The following is a 22894-nucleotide window of genomic DNA, read 5'->3' as shown; positions in this document are numbered from 1 at the left end:
AACATTGAGAATAAAGATTGGTCTTCTCATATTTTGAAACCTTTTTCGATTTTTATAATTTTAGCTTTGGCCACATAACTTCCCTTGATCTATGATATGAGATGACGGTCGAGGTGTCCATGGTGGTAAGAGATGACAGCCGGTGGTCCATGATGCTAGGAGGTGAAAGGTTCTGTCCAGAAATCCCTCGGTGATCTCAATCCTAGCTAGGTGATGGACCATAATCAGCAGTCTGACTAACAATGTTCAATACAAGGCCATCGAGTCCTAGTCCTAGTCTTTCATGGTGATCGCGGGTTCGGCAAAGAAGGATAACGCGGACACAGTACCATACGAGGCAAGTAAAGTATAGTACAGCAATGTTACTTTAAACTGGTAATTAGTAGAACAGAGAGCACATTTTCATATCACAATAAACCCGCCATAATGATGGTGATGGCTATTGCATTACCTGTGCAGGAAGTTCCTACGCAGCCGAAAGGCTCGGAACAGAAAGTCGCCTCCTTCTCCAAACAGGTTCTCTTCCATTGACTCCGCTGACAAACAAGTTCCCTTGGGTATTTAGATTCCTGATAGTCAGACCGTGATACAGTCAGCAACACAGAAAAGCAAAAAGCAAGTGTTGATATTTGATAATTCATCAAAACATAGTGACCTATCCTGGGATAGAAATCGCCAGGTCGCCAGCTGCATGCGACACTGTCGGAAACACCGTGATGTCCACTTCCCACTTACAATTCTCAAAATTGTTTTATCTTTATTTTCCAGGTGGGATGTCATACACACGAAGCGGCTGGACTCCACAGGTAATCAGATAATACAGCAGATACAATACTACACACGGTAAGTTGACTTGCGCAACTCTAAACTGGCTTTGATATCGGCCGAAACATGCCCACCACAATGACTGGAGGGAAAATAAAAATGGATGTGACCATAATCAACATTACCCTCAAGCTCGCCCTCAGGTTGCAGCTCTATGAAATGCACAGCGCTTGGCATGGAATCATTGCTGTGGATGCCCTGGACACCAGGGCACATCAACAAAGGAACTCGTGTACAGACAGATGGCAGAATTCGATCACGCGTAGTGTTGTACATTTCATAGAGCTTCCACCTTGGTGCGAGATTGTGAGTTATGTTGATTGTTATGGTCAAATCCGTGTGTTGTCGTCTTTGGTGATCTCGCCACCTTGCGACTTTAATAACCCTCTTCCCAATGGGTACACTGATGAAAAAGGCGGTTTCTGATGACGCAGCCGGAAATGTCCTCATTTGAAAGCCTTCTCCTTCTCCACACATGATACCTTCTTTTTACTCCTCTGACTGTAAGTTACTGATGAAAAATGACCCTTTTTAGATAAAGCCAGCAGTAAATTAGAGGAAGTATTCATCTGAAGACTTGCTTTCACGATGACAAGCCCATGTAAGGCATTGAACTTGGCTTCTCTAATTACTGTTTGTCCATTCGAACAAAGGGCTGTGACCATCTTTTTGCGGGAGCCTCCTCAATCGCTCCCCACTTTGTTCTGCCTTTGGCCACACCCGAGCTATTTAGGTCTTTCCACTCCTGGTCCCAAGGACGGCTGTGCCAAGCTCGGCCTCGGTCGTATCAGAGTTTTATTAAGCTTGTTCGCGACCAAATCCTGCAACCCTGACAAGTTCCTTTGTTTTGTTGTTAATAAATTGGCAAAATCCTAAAACTTCCGTTATTTTGTTTTCCAGGTGGAATGGCGTCAATGGCGTCATCAAGTCACGTGATCTATATACGAGGACGACGTATCGGCAAAGGAGGGAACCTTTCCTCGCCAAACAACACGTGAACAGTTTAAGGCAAGGCCAATTCTTTGTAAAACTTAATGTCGAACACTAGTTACACTTGTCAAAGTTTCAGCTGCAATTTAAAACTCAATTTGAGTTATATTAGTCCTTTTCAAATTATGCTTTTTTGGTTGGTCAATAACTACATTAGTGAGGTTTCCCATGCTTACGATTTACAAAAAAGTTTACATCAACGTTTTAAAAATTCTAAAATCGGCAAAAGACGCTCATTGCCTTCTTCATGGAAGCTAATCTATGAATCGTAATACAGTGGAACCTCCCTTAGTGGACACCTCTCTATTAAGGACAACCTCTCTATTAAGGACACTAGTTTTGGTCCCAACTTGGTTGTTTCCATTCAATTTGACCTCTCTAATCAGGACACCTCTCTATTAAAGACAGTACTTGTCAGTCCCGAGGGTGTCCTTAATAGAGAGGTTCTACATGTACTAGTATTTCAAAATGGTTGATGGTACTCCATGAAATACCCCGTTTGACAGCCAGCGCCACGTAGTGTCGGTCGCAGTTACGCCAATGCCCCAACCCAATACCCACTTTGTGATGTATGAAACTGATCCAGAAGTATTAAGGTAGCAGGAAGGGTTGGGCGTTTGTGGTTTCTGAGTCTGAGGGGGTTGGTGTCTGTTGACTGTGCTTTAAGAGAGACTAGGCATGGCGCCAGTCTCTCTTAAAGCACAGTCAACAGGCATTTGGTCTTAGTATTTGGGTTTTGATTGCCATGACTGTACCCCTGTAAAAGTGAGAGGAGGAGAAGTTTGGAATGATGAAAGCACTGAAGAAGAAGAAATGTTATTATTGAGGAAAGCAAAATTTATTATGAGACTAGAAGGCAGTGTCCTGACTTGATTATTTTGAAAATGGCGGTCTGAACACATTAAAAGGTGGAACATGGCATTTTATCGACTTTCAAGTGTTCCGCAGTTAAAGGGAGACTATAGGCAGCAGCTAGGTAGGCAAGATGAAGTCATACAAATTTGCCAATAGGGGTCAGTCATATCTCTAGGCATGGCGCCAGTCTCTCTTAAAGCACAGTCAACAGGCATTTGGTCTTAGTATTTGGGTAAGTACAGAATCAAGGCAGCTCAGAGAGCAATGATTGAACGATGCTGTGGACAAGTCCAAGGATACTGCATCAGTCACGACCAACTTCTCATCAGAAAGCGTCACCACCAGCATATTCAATGTTCAGTTCCAACCTGTACCAGTCCAATGCACGCCTGTCATGGTCAGCAGTGGTCAGCTTAGCGCGATATGGAACATTCTTCCGAAACTCAAGCGAGGGAAGTCTGCTCATTAGCCTATCTCGCGCACTGCTCCTTCTTGTCAAACATCGTAGTGAAATCGTGGTACAGTGGGGCGTCCTCGAGGATTGCAGCTGGTCGGACAGACGTGAGGTGGAATATGGGCCGCTGCACTTCTTCGTTGATGTGCGATGGCAGATAGCACAGTTGTTGCGTTGCATGACAGCTGAAAGTGAATGTGATATCATAGAACTGAGGCGTTTGCAATGAGACTATAGGTGAAGTAGAAGCAAGGTGTGAAATGGGCCATCTTCCAGTGACTAATATACAGAGTAAGGGCACTGGGTGTTGTTAGATTCAGCATTGAATGTATTCCTCGTACAAGTGTGAATAGTGTGGACATACAGTGAGAGGTGAAAGACCCCTATTGACTACTTCTTGTACTTTATCTTGGATATTATATTAGTATTGAACTTCTAGCCATGGAATATGAAGAAATTGAAGTTGTAGGCATGGAATATGAAAAATTATTCAACGATGAAAGACATTATTCCATGAGGCTTTGCCGTGATCGCAAAGGACGCGACGCGATTGGTTCACATGCTAATGAGGTATGATAATGATAATTACCTCTATAATGCTACTTGGATAGCGACTGTGTCGTTGATTGCAACAGTGGTCTATGTCAATGTGTGCCTGTAATGTCAATGAAGTATGATGAGGTGATGACGATAGTGCAATTATTAAATATAATTTGGCAAGAGATCATACTACAACATAGGTCTTGTTTTTGACAGATGACTGTGCGACATTCCCATTGGGTCTTGTTAGAGTCAGCGCTGCATGTATTCCTTGTACAAGCTTGAATAGTTGTGACGGACTTTGAGGGGCGAGAGACCCCTATCGGCTACTTCGGCTAACTTTATCTTGCCTACCTAGCTGCTAGCAATAGTGCCCCTTTATCAAGACTGAAACCCACTGTGCGGGGCTAAGAAATTACCTTTATAATCCTAGTTGGATAACCACTGTGTAGATGATTTGAAGAGTGCTCTGTGGATGTGTGCCTGTAATGTCAATGAAAGTATGATGAGGTGATGACGATAGTGGAATGACGAAATATTGGAAAGAGATCTATTCCTAGAAGAACATATGTCCTGTTTTGACTAGGTGGCGCATTTTAGAATCAGCAGTGAGCACTGTGTGTAACATGGTGGAGGCAGCGGAGATAATAACTGTGTCGAAAGTATTGTTATAGGGCCTTCCCTAGGCCCATGGGGTTAAATTTACAATCCACGATTGAAAAGACGTAGTTTGATCGCATTCAACTATAAATCCATTGAACAGTTGTGTTCCTTTAGTCAACCGATGACCTTTTGTTGGGCCATGATCGGGGATTGTAAACTGTAAATGTATTATGGACTGGGAGACGGGGGAAACACAAGTGAAATAGACCAAAACAAGTGATTTTGGGGCTTTGGTTTAGACGCATGCCCCACATGCGCCATGCGGGATTATACGGTTCATGTGAACTTGTTGACATATAGGCCTACATGATCTACTAGTGCTGTTATTGGTCATGGTACATGGTAGGCCTAATCATCATGGCTATGTTTCAGGAGAAGCTCGGAGTAAAATGAACTGCCGATGAATAATGATGTTGTTCATGTTTACCATGTTTACTAGTACATAGCCATAGGGTATGCACTGGCCAGTGCACTTTCTGCACGTCGTCATGGTCATGTACGTGATACCTTGCATTTTGTTTTTTGAATGCGCATGCTTTTTGGGCAAAATCACTTGTACCAACACTAATGAATAATGTCTTCTTATCCCTATGACTCCATACACAGTGAGGGCATTGTCCCATTCCCATCAAATGGTAACTTATTGTACCGTATTAGGGTGGAAGTTGGGGAGCAGATACCTACCGTTGAACGCCTGTCATAATCAGCAGTGATGAGCTTAGCGCGATATGGAACATTCTTCAGAAACTCAAGCGAGGGACGTCTGCTCATTAGCATATCTCGCGCACTGCTCCTTCTTGTCAAACATCGTAGTGAAATCGTAATGGAAAACGTCTGGCTTTGCGCCAGACGTTGAGACTAATAAGTGAAGAACTAATAGGTAAAGAACTTCTACTTGCGCGAGACTGCTCTGATAAAATTATCATTGCAGAGACTACGGTGACGTACACATATATTTTTTACAATCAAAAATGCCCTCAAAAGACGACATGGAATGATTATTTTATTGATATTTCCTACTATATACCTTCCAATTATCACTTTATACAAATAGATCGGCGTTAGGTCGCATGCTTTTCTTTCCTGGTGACACTATAAAGCAAAATAGTTGCAACCCCGTAAATGCGCTATAAGTCCAATAATAAGTGACGGTGACCCGTTATAAATGTTTCGCCAGCTTCGCTTTTTTGCCGCTACGCGGCGCGTTGGGCCCTTGCGTCGAGCGCTCACTTCACAAACAAACGTGCCTCGAAAACGTCAAGCTTGTGAAACCTCACTATTAGGCCACGTGTTTTTTATTTCTTGGTTTACGGGTCCGACCGACTTGCTTTTTTGGGATTTTGGAAAAAAAATAAAATCTGAAAATCATCGATTTTTTATTTTATTTTCTGCCCGACCCATCATAATTAGATAAGATAATGAGAAATAAAATAAAATCCACTGTGTGATAACCAATGTTTGTGCACTTTCACAACTTATCAGCCATCTAGATGAGGGAAATAGCCCCGACTAAGACATTGCGCCTTGTTCTGAACTTTGATTCCAGCAGTATTTGGGTAATTTTATTTCTTCCGATCATACATAGCTATTTGGGTTATTTTTATTTTTAATTTCATTTCGACCACCCGACCATACATTTTTAAAAGCTCTTCCCGTAAACCAAGAAATAAAAAACATGTGGCCTTATGAGAGCGTGTTTGTGTATAGAACGACACTCTGGTTTCTCCCAATCTCTGTCTGAAATTCAGGCTATTACATGTCAATGAAAACATGCACCTAAAATCCTGAAAAATGCCCTGATAGTCAGATGAAATGAACAAGACAGGGCAGTAGTGGGGAGAGCGTCTTACTGATTTACAAAATTAATGCAGAAACAAAAATAGTACTGTGTTTTATTTGACACTTTGTACTAGATTTACAAATTTGGAAAGGCATGACAAGTGTAACTAGATACTAGAGAGGTTTCGCATTGCTGGTGATTTACGTTTCAGTTCACGTTTCAAAATTACAATCTGAAAGAACAGTTTTGTGGTGTAAGTCAAAGGCATGGCATATTAGCCCCTTCTTTTTGAGAAATCACAGGAGCATGCACGTGCGTCACAGACGCTTTGAATACTTAAACGTAAGGAAAAACGTAAGGAAAAACGTAAGATTGCGAAACCTCTCTTTTTGCTCTGTTGCCCAATGCATGAACCTGACATGGTACCTGAACATGGGAAATCTCGTTTGAGTGAATCGGAAAACCAGAAATTTAGAATGAACTTTGTCAGTGGCAATGTAATGATCTTTGAGTCTTTGCTTTTATTACCAGAATACTCGATGTATCAGGTGGAAATTGTAAGAAATTGAGAAGAGTTGCATTGGTTATTTATGGGGCAATCTTTCAAGCTACATGTGATCAGGTTCATGCACAGGGCTACAGTGTTGGCCATTGGTGAAACGATTGTTCCATCTCAGGTGTATCTTCATCAAGGTGAAAGTACATTTAGTCACTTGAGGAATTAGTCCTATCCTATTGTCCAATGAGTGTTCAGTGATTTACAGGTTGGCTTGTTGATTGGCTTATACTGACAGGAAGGCCCAGATTGCTGCTGAAGGAAGTTATGAAGATTAAAGATTTTGGTTGGGCAAAAATCCTTTTTCAAAGTGCATAACCACCATACTTTAGTTTCGTGAAGATTTTTTTACAGAGTCTTGTGGAAGAAAAATCAAGTTAAAAAAAACTGTCCATTCCGGCAAACTTTCTTGGCTCAAGTCGGCCACTTTTGTATATCATTTAACGAAAGTCTCCTGTTTAAAAAGATTTCCTGTTAAAACGGGCAAATAAGACTTTCGCCTAAGAAAAGTTTTAAAAAAGGTTCAATACAGAGTCGAACCTTCGATCTTTCGCACGAGAGCCCAACACTCTTACCACTACTCCATAAAACCACCCTCTGGAAGGGGCCGGCAATGTGAGAGTCACTGAAAACATGTGCTCAGACCTTCATCATTGAGTGATGTCACGATCATTCAATTGAATATACAAGTTCCGGGACTCTTTGTCCATATTGTGTGACTGCCACAGAGCCGTTGATGTTGCCATTGTGGGCCCTCAATCTGTATATTCCATTGAATGAGATAATAGGGCCGAACTGTCCAATAATTTTTCCGCATTACTGTGTTTGCTGGGAGTTTGATATCACAAGCTTGTGATATATCAATACAAGTACAGGGTGTTAATCAAAACAAAGTTACAGTCTTGAGGGCTAATAGCCGTTATTCTGAATGACTTGGCCAATTTGATTTTTACCATCAAGAAATAGAATCTCTCAGAATTGGTTGCATACTAACTTAAGTATAATCTATCCAGTTCATGTACTTCTTACAAAACTGGAATTCAAAATGTTTTAATCAACACCCTGTATACTTGATGAACATATCATGTATAAGTTTCAATTCAAAGCCGTGGCAGTTGTAGGTTGACTTGCGACGGTGATTTCAAAAAGTATTTTTGTCTATAAAAACTTTGTCATAGTCTCGAACTACACCTTCCACCATGGACCACCCAGGTCCTCAAGTCTGGTGTCCTCGAAAACCCTCATTCAGCCCCCTTTCCATTTTGGGAAAACATTCAATCAGAAATGGAAAACATTTGTGACACCCCGTATATGTGTATTTATGTTAAGATGTCGGATATTCCGTTGTGATCAAAAGTAGAAATTAGTTTATCAACAACATCATTAAACTGCTGCAGTACGAAGTTGTTTCTTAAGAATATCAATTGAGAAAAAAAAACCTATAAACTGAATTAATCTATGTCATTAAAGCAACACCAACATTCAAAATGTTTGAAAGGAATTATCAGGGCATTAAGATATCATTATCAATCGCCCTTTTTAAAAAACCATACTACCAATCCAGACCTTAGATCCAAATCAAATGAAATGTATGGAAATCCATCCCCTTCCAGACTGTTCAAGATATTCTAAAGAAACAATTAACTGACGGCAATACTCTGTACAACAGATTAAGATTTAGGCCTCAATTACCGGTACTTGATTCAGACTGTGTAAAAATACTTTAATCTCACTTCTATAAGACCATCTAATGAACTTTAACGAAGGAATAAATGCGGCTGCGGGATATCCTTTGACTTCCGCAGCTGTAGCGTAAACTGTAAGACTTCACAAGCACTGAAGCTGTCTTATCACTTTCTATTTGCTACGTAAATTTGGGTTGTGTTGAAATTCACAAAAATGGTCTTATATTTGTGATTTTACAGTATTTCGCCTTCTTTGCGTGTACTGTGAAAATGGTTGGTAGTTTTTTTAATAAAACTTGTGTTTAAAATTTACGTATTTTTGGTTCCTTCGACTTCAACTTCATCCTTTTATTTGAAACATGGAAAATAGTAGTCAGTTCAGAGTTTACTAGTTATATCTGCAGTTTTGTTTCAAACAATTTATTAATCTTTAGCCGCAGCACGGTTTGCAAACAGCAAACTTTATTCCATGAACCTTTAATTCAGTCATTGACAGACTTTCGAACATGCAGATTACCGGGAACTAGTTAACTTATTCTGAGCTGACGAACTATCAACACTCTTAGAAATAAAGGTTTTCATGATCTTCTATGGGCACGAATCTTTCTATTCTCCAGAAAACCTTAGAGATTTCCAAGGTTTTCAGGAAAACGGAAAAGGTTCCTCGGCTTAAAATGATATAAAATCCTTCTTGGTGCTTTTCTATCTGATTTAGAAAACCGGAAGGGGTTTGTAACACGTGCCACATTGAAAACCTTTAATTCTAAGAGTGGATCCAGGAGTGTATATGGCATGTTGTCCATTGTAAACTTCAATTGTTGTTGTTGTGTTGAATGTTTATCTTTATGCTCAGCCATTAATACATTTTTCTTCAAAGTTTGTATTATGTGCAGCATTGAGTTTGTGAGCAAAGTTACCAGATATCGTTGGTTAATTTGCTGAACAACTTGTTTTTCACCATTTTGTATAGCGTGAACTATTTATGTGTGGCAGAATTATTCATATTTGATGCTATTTCTGTTCAATTGCTGGTAAAATGTCAAAAAGGGACTTTGAAACTGTTCACATAGGCTTGCCTATTCCGAGACGAACAGATCGTTTCAAAGTTCCTCCTTTGACGTTTTCACCAGTAATTGTACACATCAAACTTGCATTCTTCTGCGCAACACATAAATACTTTACACTATTCACTTGGTATTACACAAGTTGTTCAGTGAACTGATCAAAGAACTCTGACAACATCGCTCACTAAACTTCAATTGGCACATAATATTAGCCTTGAAGACTAATAATGTATTGATAGTTGAACAATAAGATAACAATTCAACTCAATAACAATTGAACTTTGCAAAGGATTACAAGCCTTATACACTCCTGGATCAACGGATTTTGCCCAAAAAAAGGGGGACCCTCAGAATATAGGCTCCAAAAACGTCAAAAAAAACTCGAGCGTGACCTCGCTCCGTAACTTTGTAGAGGAAAAAAGTTACGAGGGGAGGTCACGCACAATTTATTTTTCGAGTTTTGTGGACTTAGCGTATTTTTCAAGAATTTTTAAAGGAAAAAAGGATGACTCAGCGATTTTGTACTTGGCGTATTTTTCGAAAAAAAACCATGGAAAAAGTTACGGAGCGGAGTCACGCTCGATTATTTTTTAGCCTGCTGTGGACTTAGTACAATTTTGAAGAAAAAACACAGGAGAGAAGATGTTTTATAACGTCAGAACAGGAGACAATCATAAAATCCAAGAAGAAAACAGATTGAATCATTAGTTTATTGATTCATTACTGTTTAAAGGATTGGTGGAAGTTGTTTAGAGATTATTGAGAGACATATCCAAAGACAAATAAGAAGAAAAATCAAAAAAGATTTTTTGATATTTGTTAGTGCGCTAACTGACCTCGTAACCTTTGGCGAAAGAAGGAAGATATGATATCAATTATAACGTTTATTAATTCACTTTGAAAACATACAGAAGAAAGAAGAAGGTTACAGACAAAAAGGAAATATAAAGTCGGATTCGAATGGCATTCGTGTCAATTAAAACATTGTAGTAGTCATACGTAAGGCTTTCATCATGGCGTTGGTTTGTTCAACTCGGACATGAAGGACCTGCAAATATACAAAATAAAACGAGAGATTAAAATACGGCAGCATAGGTCACGTAGGTAAGACGTACTACACCTGTACAAATCAAGTCTAATGGCATCTCACCACTGTTTGACTTGAGGAAAATCAACATCACTGGAGCGATATGGGTCCTGAAAAACAATAGACCGAATATGAAAATAAATTTCGGCCATTTTGAAGAGACCTTTTCACAGGCGGCGTCAGTTTACCACGAAATAAATCATTTTTAAAATCAAATCATCATCAAAAGCATTCAAATTATCATGAACTTTGAAAGGCATGGGCAGCTTCAAGTAAATTGCTTGATTAAGCTTGTCTATTTTTACTTTTATGTCCTAGTGAACAAACGTTGCCTGTGAAAACGGCCTTTTCAAAATGGCCGAAATTTATTATTGCAGGTGGTCTATAAGCGGACAAGAAGTCACTGACGTTTCGCCTCAAACTGCAAAAGTCCAGAGCAAGAGATTCGTATTCCGGAGCATTTGCCGCGTTGCCTACAAAAAAAGACATCTAAATCGCCAATGTGAGCAAGGCATGTACTGAACTGTAAAACAACAGAGGCTGGAACAATCCAAGTACTCAGGAGAAAAGTTATTAAAATGCAATGGCCATTTTGGTTATTTCTATTTTCGGACAATCTACTCCAAGTAGAAATAATTCAGATTCAGATTTATTTTCAGAAACTACGCTCATTTCATTATAACATCCAGGTGCCTGTGCAATCTGTCAACATTGAAGTGATTTCAGAATGGTCGAATTCCGCCTGGAAAACACGGATTCGTGACAGCGACACGTCTCTAATACACGACGTATAACTTCTGTACAAATATAAAAGTGGAAATGCGTTATTGTGCACAAAACATTGGAAGGCCACACCAAAAACCACAGTAAACAAATGGTGGGGATATAATCCGGTAGGCCTTTTATTCAATGCTGGTCTATGGTTATGTAATCCATGTCGGATACGTCAACCTAAGAATTTGTGTCAAACTTAATTTCATGGGTGAAAAAGTTTTACCAAGAGCAAATTTATACATTCAATCAGCACGGTACCCAAAACATGGATTTAACGATGATAATCAACATGACCCACAAGCTCGCCCTCAGGTTTAAGCTCGGTGTGGACTTATTGTGTGTGATGTACTGGACAAAGGGCACATCGACGAAGAACCTCGTTCACAGGCGCATGGATGGCAGAATTCAATCCTACTAAGTGCTGTACATTTCATAGAGCGTTCAACTGACGGAGAGTTAAATATTAATTTACTGATAAAATTCTTCTTCTGATATAATGATATTTACAAAAGTAGGAGCTACGATCATTCTTATCAAAGTCAAAAAATAAATTTCAATTCTTGGTTTTTGTTCTCCTGATCATTACATATTACAAATACCACGCGGCGCAAGTCCCGAAAATTACCAATGTTCAAACCCAAAATATGTGAACTCAGTCGACTTTTGAAACTAATTAAACAACTGAATGTGATACTCGTGTTGTAAACTAAAAGTTTGGGTGGAAATTTAGAGTTTTTATATGTTCTTACCGTGATTATTTTTGGTTTTTGTGGGAGCAAATTGTGAAGACATATTTGGACAACATGGCGGCTGGACTGAAGACGGGCGAAGCCAGGCGCATGCGTACCACGTCAAAGCCAACTGCCAATCCCTCCCCAGTTGATATACAACACAGAGCCACGGTTGTGCATGTTACATTTTTTCAGTTATGTAACTAATTTGCATGAGAATTCCCTGCGGGGAAGCCTCCGAGTTTGCCCCATGAATTCTGTGGACACCTCCAGTCACAACGAGCAAATCTGTTCATTATGAGAATGAAGTCCTGACAGAATTCCTTCACTGAATGTGCCAATTGATCCGTGAGACGACCGGAGTTTACACTTGGGGGCGGCAACAAACTTGAGTTGCCCAATGTCATATTTAACCACAGAACTGAAAATACCGGTGTAATGTTTTTGAGTGTTTCTGTTTTTGAGTGTTTCCCCTCATTGTTTGGGAACGCTCAAAAATAGATTGACGAGTTTTTCTGTGTATCCCCCCTATTGAAAAGTCATGGTCTCTCTAGCTGCCTATTGTTTGGAAACACTGAAACATGGGGAACAACAACAGATGTTACACCGGTCCCAACTGCTGGAAGCCAAGAGGGGAGAATGGTGCAATCCCACAATCTACGTAGACCGAGACACTCGTCCAGCAATGGATGCAACAGCTATCAACTGGTAATAGAAGTATCGTTCCAACATGAGCAAATCCTCTGCACGCAACACAACTCAAGGAAAAATGACATGTCAAATGATACAAGGATTTTAATGTAATTATTGAAATGAACATAAATAGACAAGAAAATGACAATGTAAGGAGTGTACAACAACTCGGTTATTTCTACTGACAGTGGGTGATATGAATAAAGACTAGCAAATGCTTTTATCTAAAACTCCATGTACATTTACACTTGGCCTTTCTGTACAAAACTGAAGTAAAAGCATTTGCTAGACTTTATTCATATGAGCCATTGGGTGATATGAATAAAGAGTAGTAAATGCTTTTATCTAAAACTACATGTACATTTACACTTGGCCTTTCTGTACAAAATTGAAGTAAAAGCATTTGCTAGACTTTATTCATATCAGCCATTGACTTGTCCCCGGTACATTGTTATCACGAAGATAAAGTGACTGAAATGTCAAAACAGTGAGGTTTCGCAAGCTTACGTTTTCCGTAAACGTTTACGTTTTCGAAGAGCCTCAACGGGATTTTTTTACGCGTAAATCGCTCGCTACGCGTAAGTGAAATTACGATTTAGTCAAAGCCCAGTCTTATAGCTTGTGATGAATGGATTCAATTCGAATTTTAGACACTCTTATACGAGTATATTACCTATATATTCTCATAATTTCAAGAAGAATGCATGGTGCATATATGTAATTTAGCGGTGGTTAAACCTGAGTGATAGATCAAAGGATTTTCAGCCGAACGGGAAGCCACACCTCAGTCGATGGCGTCATTGCGTCAGGTCCTCCGTCGGCGCCAAATTTTGCGTCAGGATGTCATCAAATCGTAATCGTAAACGTAAACGTAAAATGTAAGCTTGCGAAACCTGCCTAATTTGGTCTTCCGTACATTTCCAGATGTCTACATGCACACAGGTGCATATATGCGCTTGATCTGGAGCTTGTTTCAGGCCAGGTGTGACGGGGATAGTAGTCCTAGGGCTGATAGTCCGTGTAACAATAGCCCGCATTGCTAAATGTTTTGGTTAGGGTTAGTGGTACAATAGATCATGCTGCTTAATTGGTCAAATACAATGCTACCGGACTATGACTCCAGGGGGACTATATCCGCTGTCACACCGGAGTTACAAATCATGTAGGATAACCAGACTGTTTCATACGCTTCCAGGTTCGGATATTACAAGAGAGTTAGCTTGTGCACGGCATATATTACACGGCACACATTACACCTCTTCTTATAGACTTACACTGGCTTCCCATCAGGTCGCGAATAGCATTCCGCGAAGATGACGTCACTGCAGCTGCTGCCCTCTATTTCCACATCGCTGAATTACAGGCAATGTCAGACAAACATGTGGTTTCGTAATGGATTCAGGCTTTCTAACTAGGGCAGTTAGATTCAATCTGGCACATGTCCGAGTGTTGGAAATACTACATAATTGTTCTGAATATTTCTCTCTCTGACTCTATGGTATCATTCATGCTAAAAACAATGCAGGGTCAAAGATAATTGACTTTGAAATAAGCTCAAATGCGTAGAAATAAGTGTCGATGTCCGACTGTCACGTGACTAAAACGTCATCAATATCTTATGCAAATGACCTTGTGAGCTATAAATAGTAACTTCGCGGAATGCTATCGAGTATAAGATTCAACTCACGGTCTATAAGTCGGTAAATGGACTAGGTCCTGTGAACCTAAAAGAACTTTTAACTGCGACCCCTCAAAGAAGGATCACCAGAGCATCCTCTGGGTTTAATCTGCTAGAAGCAAGAAGGACACAAACTAGGTACGGTGAGCGCCGTTTTTCCAGCTGCGGGCCGTGCCTATGGAATAAACTGCCACCAGCCCTCAGGGCACAGACAGGCATTGAACAGTTCAAGAGTCAGTTAAAAACGCTACTTTTTCGACAGGTGGAGAGGGGCGCTTTGAGGCGCGATACAAATGACATTTATCATTTACCATTCATCTGGGGGATGCCAAACTTGTTCCAGGACACGTCGACAACAACAAACACAATACAGATCTACAATTTAACAGGAGCCCAACGCCTCCAAAGCTTAAAGGGTAACTCGTGTCAAATTTCACCATATAATGTTTTAGCTGTTTTTGACAAATGACTACGTCACTTTCTCATAAATCGGTAAGGTTTTCGAATCGAAATGCGCATTTTCTAGAAATTGATGGTTTAATCCCGCCCGGACGGCTCGCTTCGATGCCGTTTTCGTTGATGACGTCACAACATGAACATTTTCGCGGTCGCGGTGGTTTACATTCAGCGATTTTATAATAAATCTAATCAAAAATGGAAAATTTGAGCTTTACATTTGTGATCAACAATTAAAAACGGACGTATTTCCGCAAAGTTGTAAATCACATCATAGTATCACTTTCAAGTACGTGGACTTAAATTACCTAGGACAATATTTGATGAGCAGTAATTTGACAGTGCGTGTTTCTTCATTCAAAAAGATGAATAACTGGTGTCAAAATTACCAAAACAAACATATTTAGTGTCATCAGACAAGGAATTTTATCAGAAACGCAACGAAATCCATTTTCCCATAATACCACTTTTCTTATCTGCGTGAAGTGTGAATTAGGTAATTGACCTCTGAAATTATATAATAAGATGACATTTGGATGCAGGCGAAATGAGTGAAGCAGGCAGGGATGATAAACAAACAATTTTTAATGGGGCCTAATTCACTCACTACACTGAGCTAGTTAACTATCAGCTGAACAGTACATGATTCAAACATAATATCATCATGGAAACAATGATGCACTTGAAATGAAATAATGATTTATGAGCTAACTAGCCATGTTAATTGATACATGTTTCAAACAAGAAAGCTAATTACAACATCTATGGAAGACTTTAGATTTTGTTGTCATGTTGCCTTGGCAACCAAACCGTAACCTGAAATAGCACCTACATGTACATATATACACAAAAGCATTACATCACCATGGAAACGATGATGCATTTTAAATGAAATAATGGTTAATGAGCTAATTAGCCATGCTAATAACTAAAGGAAAGCTTTTATGTCGCCATGCCAATACAAAAACAAAAATATGGTCCATTTTTGGTGATGCATCATGATTATACATATTATAACCTAACTAACAAAGCAGTTGCCATGGCAACAAATATTACATACATTTTTCATAAACCAAGAAAAGCATTTTCAACTTTATGGTTGACAAACATTCTCAATTCGCAAAATTGTCAGAAAAATTAGCTGTCTATAAGCGTCAAACAGTTCTCTCTCATCTATACTCCGTTCGGAGATGCTTTGTCCACATTGTTTGGGGCTCTGGAGGGCAAACTACTGGTCAGATTTCAAAGTTGGGAAGCTCAGTCATGGTTTATCTAACAATAAATATATTCCTGGCACAAGCAAGCATGAAAAGTTTCAGTCTACAGTGAGATGAGAGACCCCTATTGTCGACTTTGTGCAACTTTATCTTACCCAATCCGGTTGCTGCCTTCAGACACCCGTTAAAGAAGGACTATACACCTGTCCAGAAATGGGGCGCTGAGTGTCCGAAATAGTGATGTCATAAGGGGAAACTAGGCCTTATGGTGGAGGGACAAAGGAGATAGTCATGGTTGACCAACACACTTGAATGCCTTTAATGACGGACAAGGGGGGAAAAGTTAGTTCCAATGCAAGCCACCAATTTCGGGAAGCATGTATAGGCAGGAGCAGAGGGGTTAATTTGGCCATATTCAGGTGGCTAATATACACAGTAAGGGCCCTGGGTCATGTCAGACTCAGCACTAAATATATACCTCGTACAAGCGCAATCATTTCAACGTACTGCGAGATGAGAGACCCCTATTGGCGACTTCGTGTAACTTTATCTTACCCCATCTTGCTGCTGCCTACAGACACCCTTTAAAAAGAACCCGCAACCTACATTTAAATATGAAGCACCCTGATAAAATATTTACAAAATATACAACATTTTTCGGAAGACTTTGATTTGTTGCATATCTTGTATTTTAACACCCAGTAGTAGCTCTGCAAAGTATTTTTCTCGACGCACAGTAGCACTACAAGTTCAGCAATATGATTTCTAATGCTTTGTATATTTACAAAAATTTGGAAGACTTAGACCTGTTGCATACAATATCATGTCAATGAAAACTTTGTAGAGTTTTTTTGACACACAGTAGTAATACATGTGAAGCAATATAATTCTCTAATACTATGTATATTTACAACAACTTGGAAGACTTGGATCTGTTGCATAAAATATCATGTCAATGAAAACTTTGTAAAGTTTTTTTGACACACAGTAGTAATACATGTGAAGCAATATACTTTTCTTTAAATATATCTACAACAATTTGGTAGACTTAGACCTGTCATAACCTGTTGCATAAAATATCATGTCAATGAAAACTGTGTGAAGTTTTTTTGACACACAGTAGTACTACATTTGAAGCACTAGAATTTCTGATACTATGTTATCTACAACAATAGCATTCCGCGAAGATGACGTCACTGCAGCTGCTGCCCTCTATTTCCCCATCGCTGAATTACAGGCAATGTCGGACAAACATGCGGTTTCGTAATGGATTCAGGCTTTCTAACTAGGGCAGTTAGATTCAATCTGGCACATGTCCGAGTGTTGGAAATACTACATAATTGTTCTGAATATTTCTCTCTCTGACTCTATGGTATCATTCATGCTAAAAACAAAGCAGGGTCAAAGATAATTGACTTTGAAATAAGCTCAAATGCGTAGAAATAAGTGTCGATGTCCGACTGTCACGTGACTAAAACGTCATCAATATCTTATGCAAATGACCTTGTGAGCTATAAATAGTAACTTCGCGGAATGCTATTTGGAAGACCAGACCTGTTGCATAAAATATCATGTCAATGAAAACTTTGTAAAGTTTTTTTGACACACAGTAGTAATACATGTGAAGCAATATAATTTTCTTGAAATATATTTACAACAATTTGGAAGACGTAGATCTGTTGCATATACTATTGTGTCAAAGAAAACCTTGAGAACTTTTTGACACCCAGTAGTAGTCATACATGTCTAGCAATATAATATCTTATACCAAATATACTCTCATTATTTTGGAAGACTGAGATCAGTGGCATAATAAGCATGTTATGTTGTAAACACCATCTTTTGGCCACTAACTTTAGATATTTCAGAAATGAGAGTAAGTTTTTTATGACACACAATAGTAGTTTATATAATGGTTAGCGATATAATTTCTAAAACTATATATTTTACAACAATTTGGAAGACTCAGATCTGTTGCATAAAGTGACATGGCAAAAATATCTAACTTCACAGCATCACATCTCTGGATACTGACAAGTTTTTTCTCCACACACAGTAGTAATACATGTTTAGCAAGACAACTTCTATAAAATATATGTACAACAAATTGGAAGACTAAGATCTGTTGTTTAAAGTACTGTGTCAAAAATACCATCAATTTCTTTCATAGAAACTTGAGAGATTTGAAAACTGAAAAAAGAAATTTTCGACACACAGTAGTAATACATGATTCTAATCCTAAATATTATATTTACAACAATTTGGAACACTTAGATCTGTTGGATAATGATATCTTGGCAAAAACACATACTTTCGTATCAATGACTGCTTCGAATTACAGCAGAACCTCTCTATTAAGGACACCCTCGGGACTGACAGTTGCTGTCCTTAATAGAGAGGTGTCCTGATCAGAGAGGTCAAATTGAATAGAAACTACCAATTTGGGACCAGAACTAGTGTCCTTAATAGAGAGGTGTCCTTAATAGAGAGGTGTCCTGATTAGAGAGGTCAAATTGAATGGTAATGACCAATTTAGGACCAAAACTAGTGTCCTTAATAGAGAGGTGTCCTGATTAGAGAGGTCAAATTGAATAGAAACTACCAATTTGGGACCAGAACTAGTGTCCTTAATAGAGAGGTTGTTCTTAATAGAGAGGTGTCTGCTAAGGGAGGTTCCACTGTACTTCTTTAAGGCACAAAAGGTAATTATTAACCATTTCTCCAACAAAATTGTCAACAGTAACATTTTATAATGTCATAATTGAAAATATACAAATGTGACCCGCTCTACCAAAACTAGGCGCTTGTCGCATCTGAACTTGACAGGTTGATACGGACTTGTTGTTCATTTCCCTATTGTAGACCTTTTGTGAAATGTGACCAAATCAGTTTGTAATAGATTTCACAAAAGGTCTACAATAGGGAAATGAACAACAAGTCCGTATCAACCTGTCAAGTTCAGATGCGACAAGCGCCCAGTTTTGGTAGAGCGAGTCACAAATTTAAGGCACTATATTGGTGACATACCATAGTATTGACATGACTGACAACAATCAGTGTCTATCTGGACAATTTTGAACGCCTTGGGCCATCATGCTTAGAAGCCACCAAGTTTTCTCTACATAATTATTATAGGGCTACACTGTTCGTATTTACAGTAGAACCTCTCTATTAAAGACACTCTCGGGACTGACGAGTGCTGTCCTTAATAGGGAGGTGTCCTGATAAGAGAGGTCAAATTGAATGGAAACAATTAATTTGGGACCAAAACTAGTGTCCTTAATAGAGGGGTTGTACTTATTAGAGAGGTGTCCGCTAAGAGAGGTTATCCTTATGAGAGAGGTGTCCGCTAAGAGAGGTTGTCCTTATTAGAGAGATGTCTGCTAAGAGAGGTTGTCCTTATTAGAGAGGTGTCCGCTAAGAGAGGTTGTACTTATTAGAGAGGTGTCCGCTAGGAGAGGTTGTCCTTATAAGAGAGGTGTCCGCTAAGAGAGGCTGTACTTATTAGAGAGGTGTCCGCTAAGAGAGGTTGTCCTTATTAGAGAGGTGTCTGCTAAGAGAGGTTGTACTTATTAGAGAGGTGTCCGCTAAGAGAGGTTTTCCTTATTAGAGAGGTGTCCGCTAAGAGAGGTTGTACTTATTAGAGAGGTGTCTGCTAAGAGAGGTTGTCCTTATTAGAGAGGTGTCCGCCAAGAGAGGTTCTACTGTAATAACATTTTGGTAATCTGCAGAAAGCCGTCATTTGCCGCAAAAAGTGACAAATGAAATGAAAGTAATAAATACTAAACAAAACAAATGAACAGATGAACATAAATGTTGAAAAAAATTAAAACACGATCAAAGATGACGAAATGCAAGAGGTGAATGAACATTTTACAACACTGCGAGGAAATCAGCGCTTATGGGACTGGCTCTCTCAATAGTTGGCGCGCACTCGTGGAGAAAGAAGAAAAAAAGCTGGATCTCTGCCAAAAACAAATTGAGCGAAAATCATTTTAGACCTAAAATTGTTGTTACTATAATTTTGCATTTCATAACAAGTGTGAATTCGTTTGTGATGAAATCTATTTGAACATGCATAATTATAAAGGTCAAAAATTTAAAATTAGAAAATAATTTTTTTGCCCCCTCCACAAAATGTTGCCCTTCCCTCGGAACGATCTTGGCAAAAACCCTGAAAGCCTACTTCTGCTACAGTCCAAATTACAATCGTCATCCCTAAAATTGCGTAATTGGCAGGCCACTCGCAACTCACGCGTCACTAACGCGAAACAGGATGGATGTCAATTGTGACTTGGACTGTAGACAAGGTCACATACTGAATAAATGAAACTGTCTATGGCCATCCTGACTCAACGTGAAACTTAAATAAATACATTAATGATCAGTCTAAACTAAAAACCAAAAACCCGATATCGAATAAATATTTACATCAGAAAAAGAGGGAATGTTTCCATCTGGTAGAATAGCCATACATCGTACAGCGTGTATAGCAAATATACACAGAAGAGCTGTTCCATTCATTGCACACACACCAAAAAGAGAGAGACAGGAATGTGTCCGATAGAATAAACAGCTGATTATCACAATCGATGTACATCAGATACACTATCTAAGCTGTTACATTAGATGATCAGCTTCCCCAGACATCACATTTCTTATTAGGATTCATTGGGCTGTTGTCCTTACAACTGAAGATTTGGGCGAACTTCTTTGAATTTGAAATGGCTCCTCGCACCCTGAAAGGAAAAACAACTTTATGTTAAAGTGATACTATGATGTGATTTATAACTTTGCGGAAATACGTCCGTTTTTAATTGTTGATCACAAATGTAAAGCTCAAATTTTCCATTTTTGATTAGATTTATTATAAAATCGCTGAATGTAAACCACCGCGACCGCGAAAATGTTCCATGTTGTGACGTCATCAACGAAAACGGCATCGAAGCGAGCCGTCCAGGCGGGATTTAACCATCAATTTCTAGAAAATGTGCATTTCGATTTGAAAACCTTACCGATTTATGAGAAAGTGACGTAGTCATTTGTCAAAAACAGCTAAAACATTATATGGTGAAATTTGACACGAGTTACCCTTTAAAAGAAATCAGGCCTAGGTCTATTGTCCCAACAAAGCCCGCTCGCACCTAGGCCTAAATTCCCATTGTTCATGCGGATTGTTCCATGTGGAAAGAATCAATGCATGGAGAGCTAACTTGGATCTTATCGGAGTCAACATCGGAAAAGCGTGATAATTCAGTCAGATTTTGATTTTTTCCTCTTTTTGTGCAATTTCTTGATGGAAACTACTTATTTAGAACAGGAGGTGACTGGGCAGCCGACAGCTCGGTAATATTGCCCTTAATAATGCCAATGGTCCTTTAAACTCAATGGGCCATAACTATTATTAACTCGAAACAGCACTGACATGCACGATGAGCTTACCGTATGCTGTGCGGCGGATGGACGGACGTCAGCATCAAGGTTTTCTCTTTCTGCGCTCTGTAGCTTGTACACCAAGTCTGCAAAATGATAAGATGAAGCGTCACAGTAGATTTAAAACCAGATTACTACCGACTGTCCCGTTGTTTGAAACAAATCTCGTCCCCAACGCTGGCATTAACCCACTTCTGGACGATTCTTTATTCAGATTCCGAGTCTGAATTAAGACTCCTTCATTATCTTCTCACAGAAAGAAATGTACAGCAAAATGAGCTGCAAAATATTTAAAAACAAAATTTCTCAAAAATATCGACGGGGATTGAAAAGCGACGCCGCCATTTTGAAATTGATGTGCGCTGCCATCTATCAGTATCTTGTGATACCTCCCGATCAAATGTTTCACTACCCGATTTGCGATTTTAGTATAGGTTTTCGAATTCAGACACCCTTTAGGAAGTCCTAATTCAGACTCGGGAGTCTTACTTCAGACTCTCGGAGCGTCCGGATCAAGAAATATTTCCAAATAAAGACTCATCCAGAACTGAACTGAAGGAGATAACACTGTGTTAAGTTAACGCACACATTAGTGAAAAAATTTGTTTTGAAAAACCAACATTCCTGTTGTTATTGAGGTATTGTCTGGCCAGGGTCTTTGAGCTCGAAAACCTATCGTAAAGGTGGTTTGTTTTCCCGACACTAGGTGGTACAGGCAGATCTGGCAAAGTGCCATAACGAAACAAAGAGAAAACAAACCCAGAACATGTATAGGCATAAACTCTGAGAACTCGGACGTGATGGAATTTTGATTTCTCCTCGGTGCGAACTCACTCTACCCACCTGGCCAAATCCGATATAGAATAGCTGTTCAGGGGAATAGTCTAATCCTGGTAGGCGCTTGAATGTACCGTGATCATTTGCCCATTTTTCGTAAGCGTTGAGCGCGATTTTCAAACCACCATCGTCGGCGATGTTCTCATTGACAGTATATTTGCTGTTCAGCTGGAAATGAAATGAGAGATATTTTTATTAGCATTATCATTATCATAACCGGCGTCATAACCCTATCAGATTTTGGCCGAAGGTATGGAGTCCACTAGGCTACTGTCCACCTATGTGGGATCTTTTACTTGTCCTGGCATAGACACTCAGGTACAAGGGACCACGGCTATCAGTCTCATCCGACAGACCCTCAATGATTCATCTCATATTGAGCCTCAAACCTTTTTGTGTGAGGCAGGAATTTTCGTTCCCTGAAAGCCACGCCGGTTCATCCAGAAATACACTCCTGGTTCCTCCCCGGGATCGAACCAAGGCCCTATTGTGTGGTAGCCAGCAGCCAGCAGCCAGCACCCAGGGCCCTATTGCCTGGTAGCCAGCAGCCAAGGCCCTATTCCGTGGTAGTCAACT

The 22894-nt window shown here is 39.5% G+C and overlaps 1 protein-coding gene and 1 long non-coding RNA gene across 5 annotated transcripts in view; one reads left to right on the top strand and one right to left on the bottom strand.

The window, feature by feature from the left end:
• Positions 1-296: 296 nt before the first annotated feature.
• On the top strand, positions 297-1918 carry LOC135499246 (uncharacterized). The gene is made up of 3 exons (XR_010449275.1): positions 297-375; positions 769-843; positions 1726-1918. It is a non-coding gene; the product is annotated as an uncharacterized LOC135499246 (long non-coding RNA).
• Positions 1919-12781: 10863 nt separating this feature from the next.
• The window catches only part of LOC135498813 (endothelin-converting enzyme 1-like), a 29585-nt gene continuing 19472 nt past the window's right edge, over positions 12782-22894 (bottom strand). For all 4 annotated transcript variants that reach the window (XM_064789274.1, XM_064789275.1, XM_064789276.1 and 1 more), the window contains 3 exons: positions 22325-22486; positions 21491-21567; positions 12782-20787 (listed from right to left, as the gene is read on the bottom strand). In XM_064789274.1, the coding sequence (XP_064645344.1) occupies positions 20682-20787; positions 21491-21567; positions 22325-22486 (345 nt within the window). In that variant the 3' untranslated portion in view covers positions 12782-20681. The remainder of the gene's footprint in view (positions 20788-21490; positions 21568-22324; positions 22487-22894) is intronic.

Source organism: Lineus longissimus, chromosome 14 (assembly GCF_910592395.1).
Source record: "Lineus longissimus chromosome 14, tnLinLong1.2, whole genome shotgun sequence".
Classification (NCBI taxonomy): Eukaryota; Metazoa; Nemertea; class Pilidiophora; order Heteronemertea; family Lineidae; genus Lineus; species Lineus longissimus.
The sequence above is the reverse complement of the archived record's forward strand: the minus strand, read 5'-3'. Positions and strand labels throughout refer to the sequence as shown.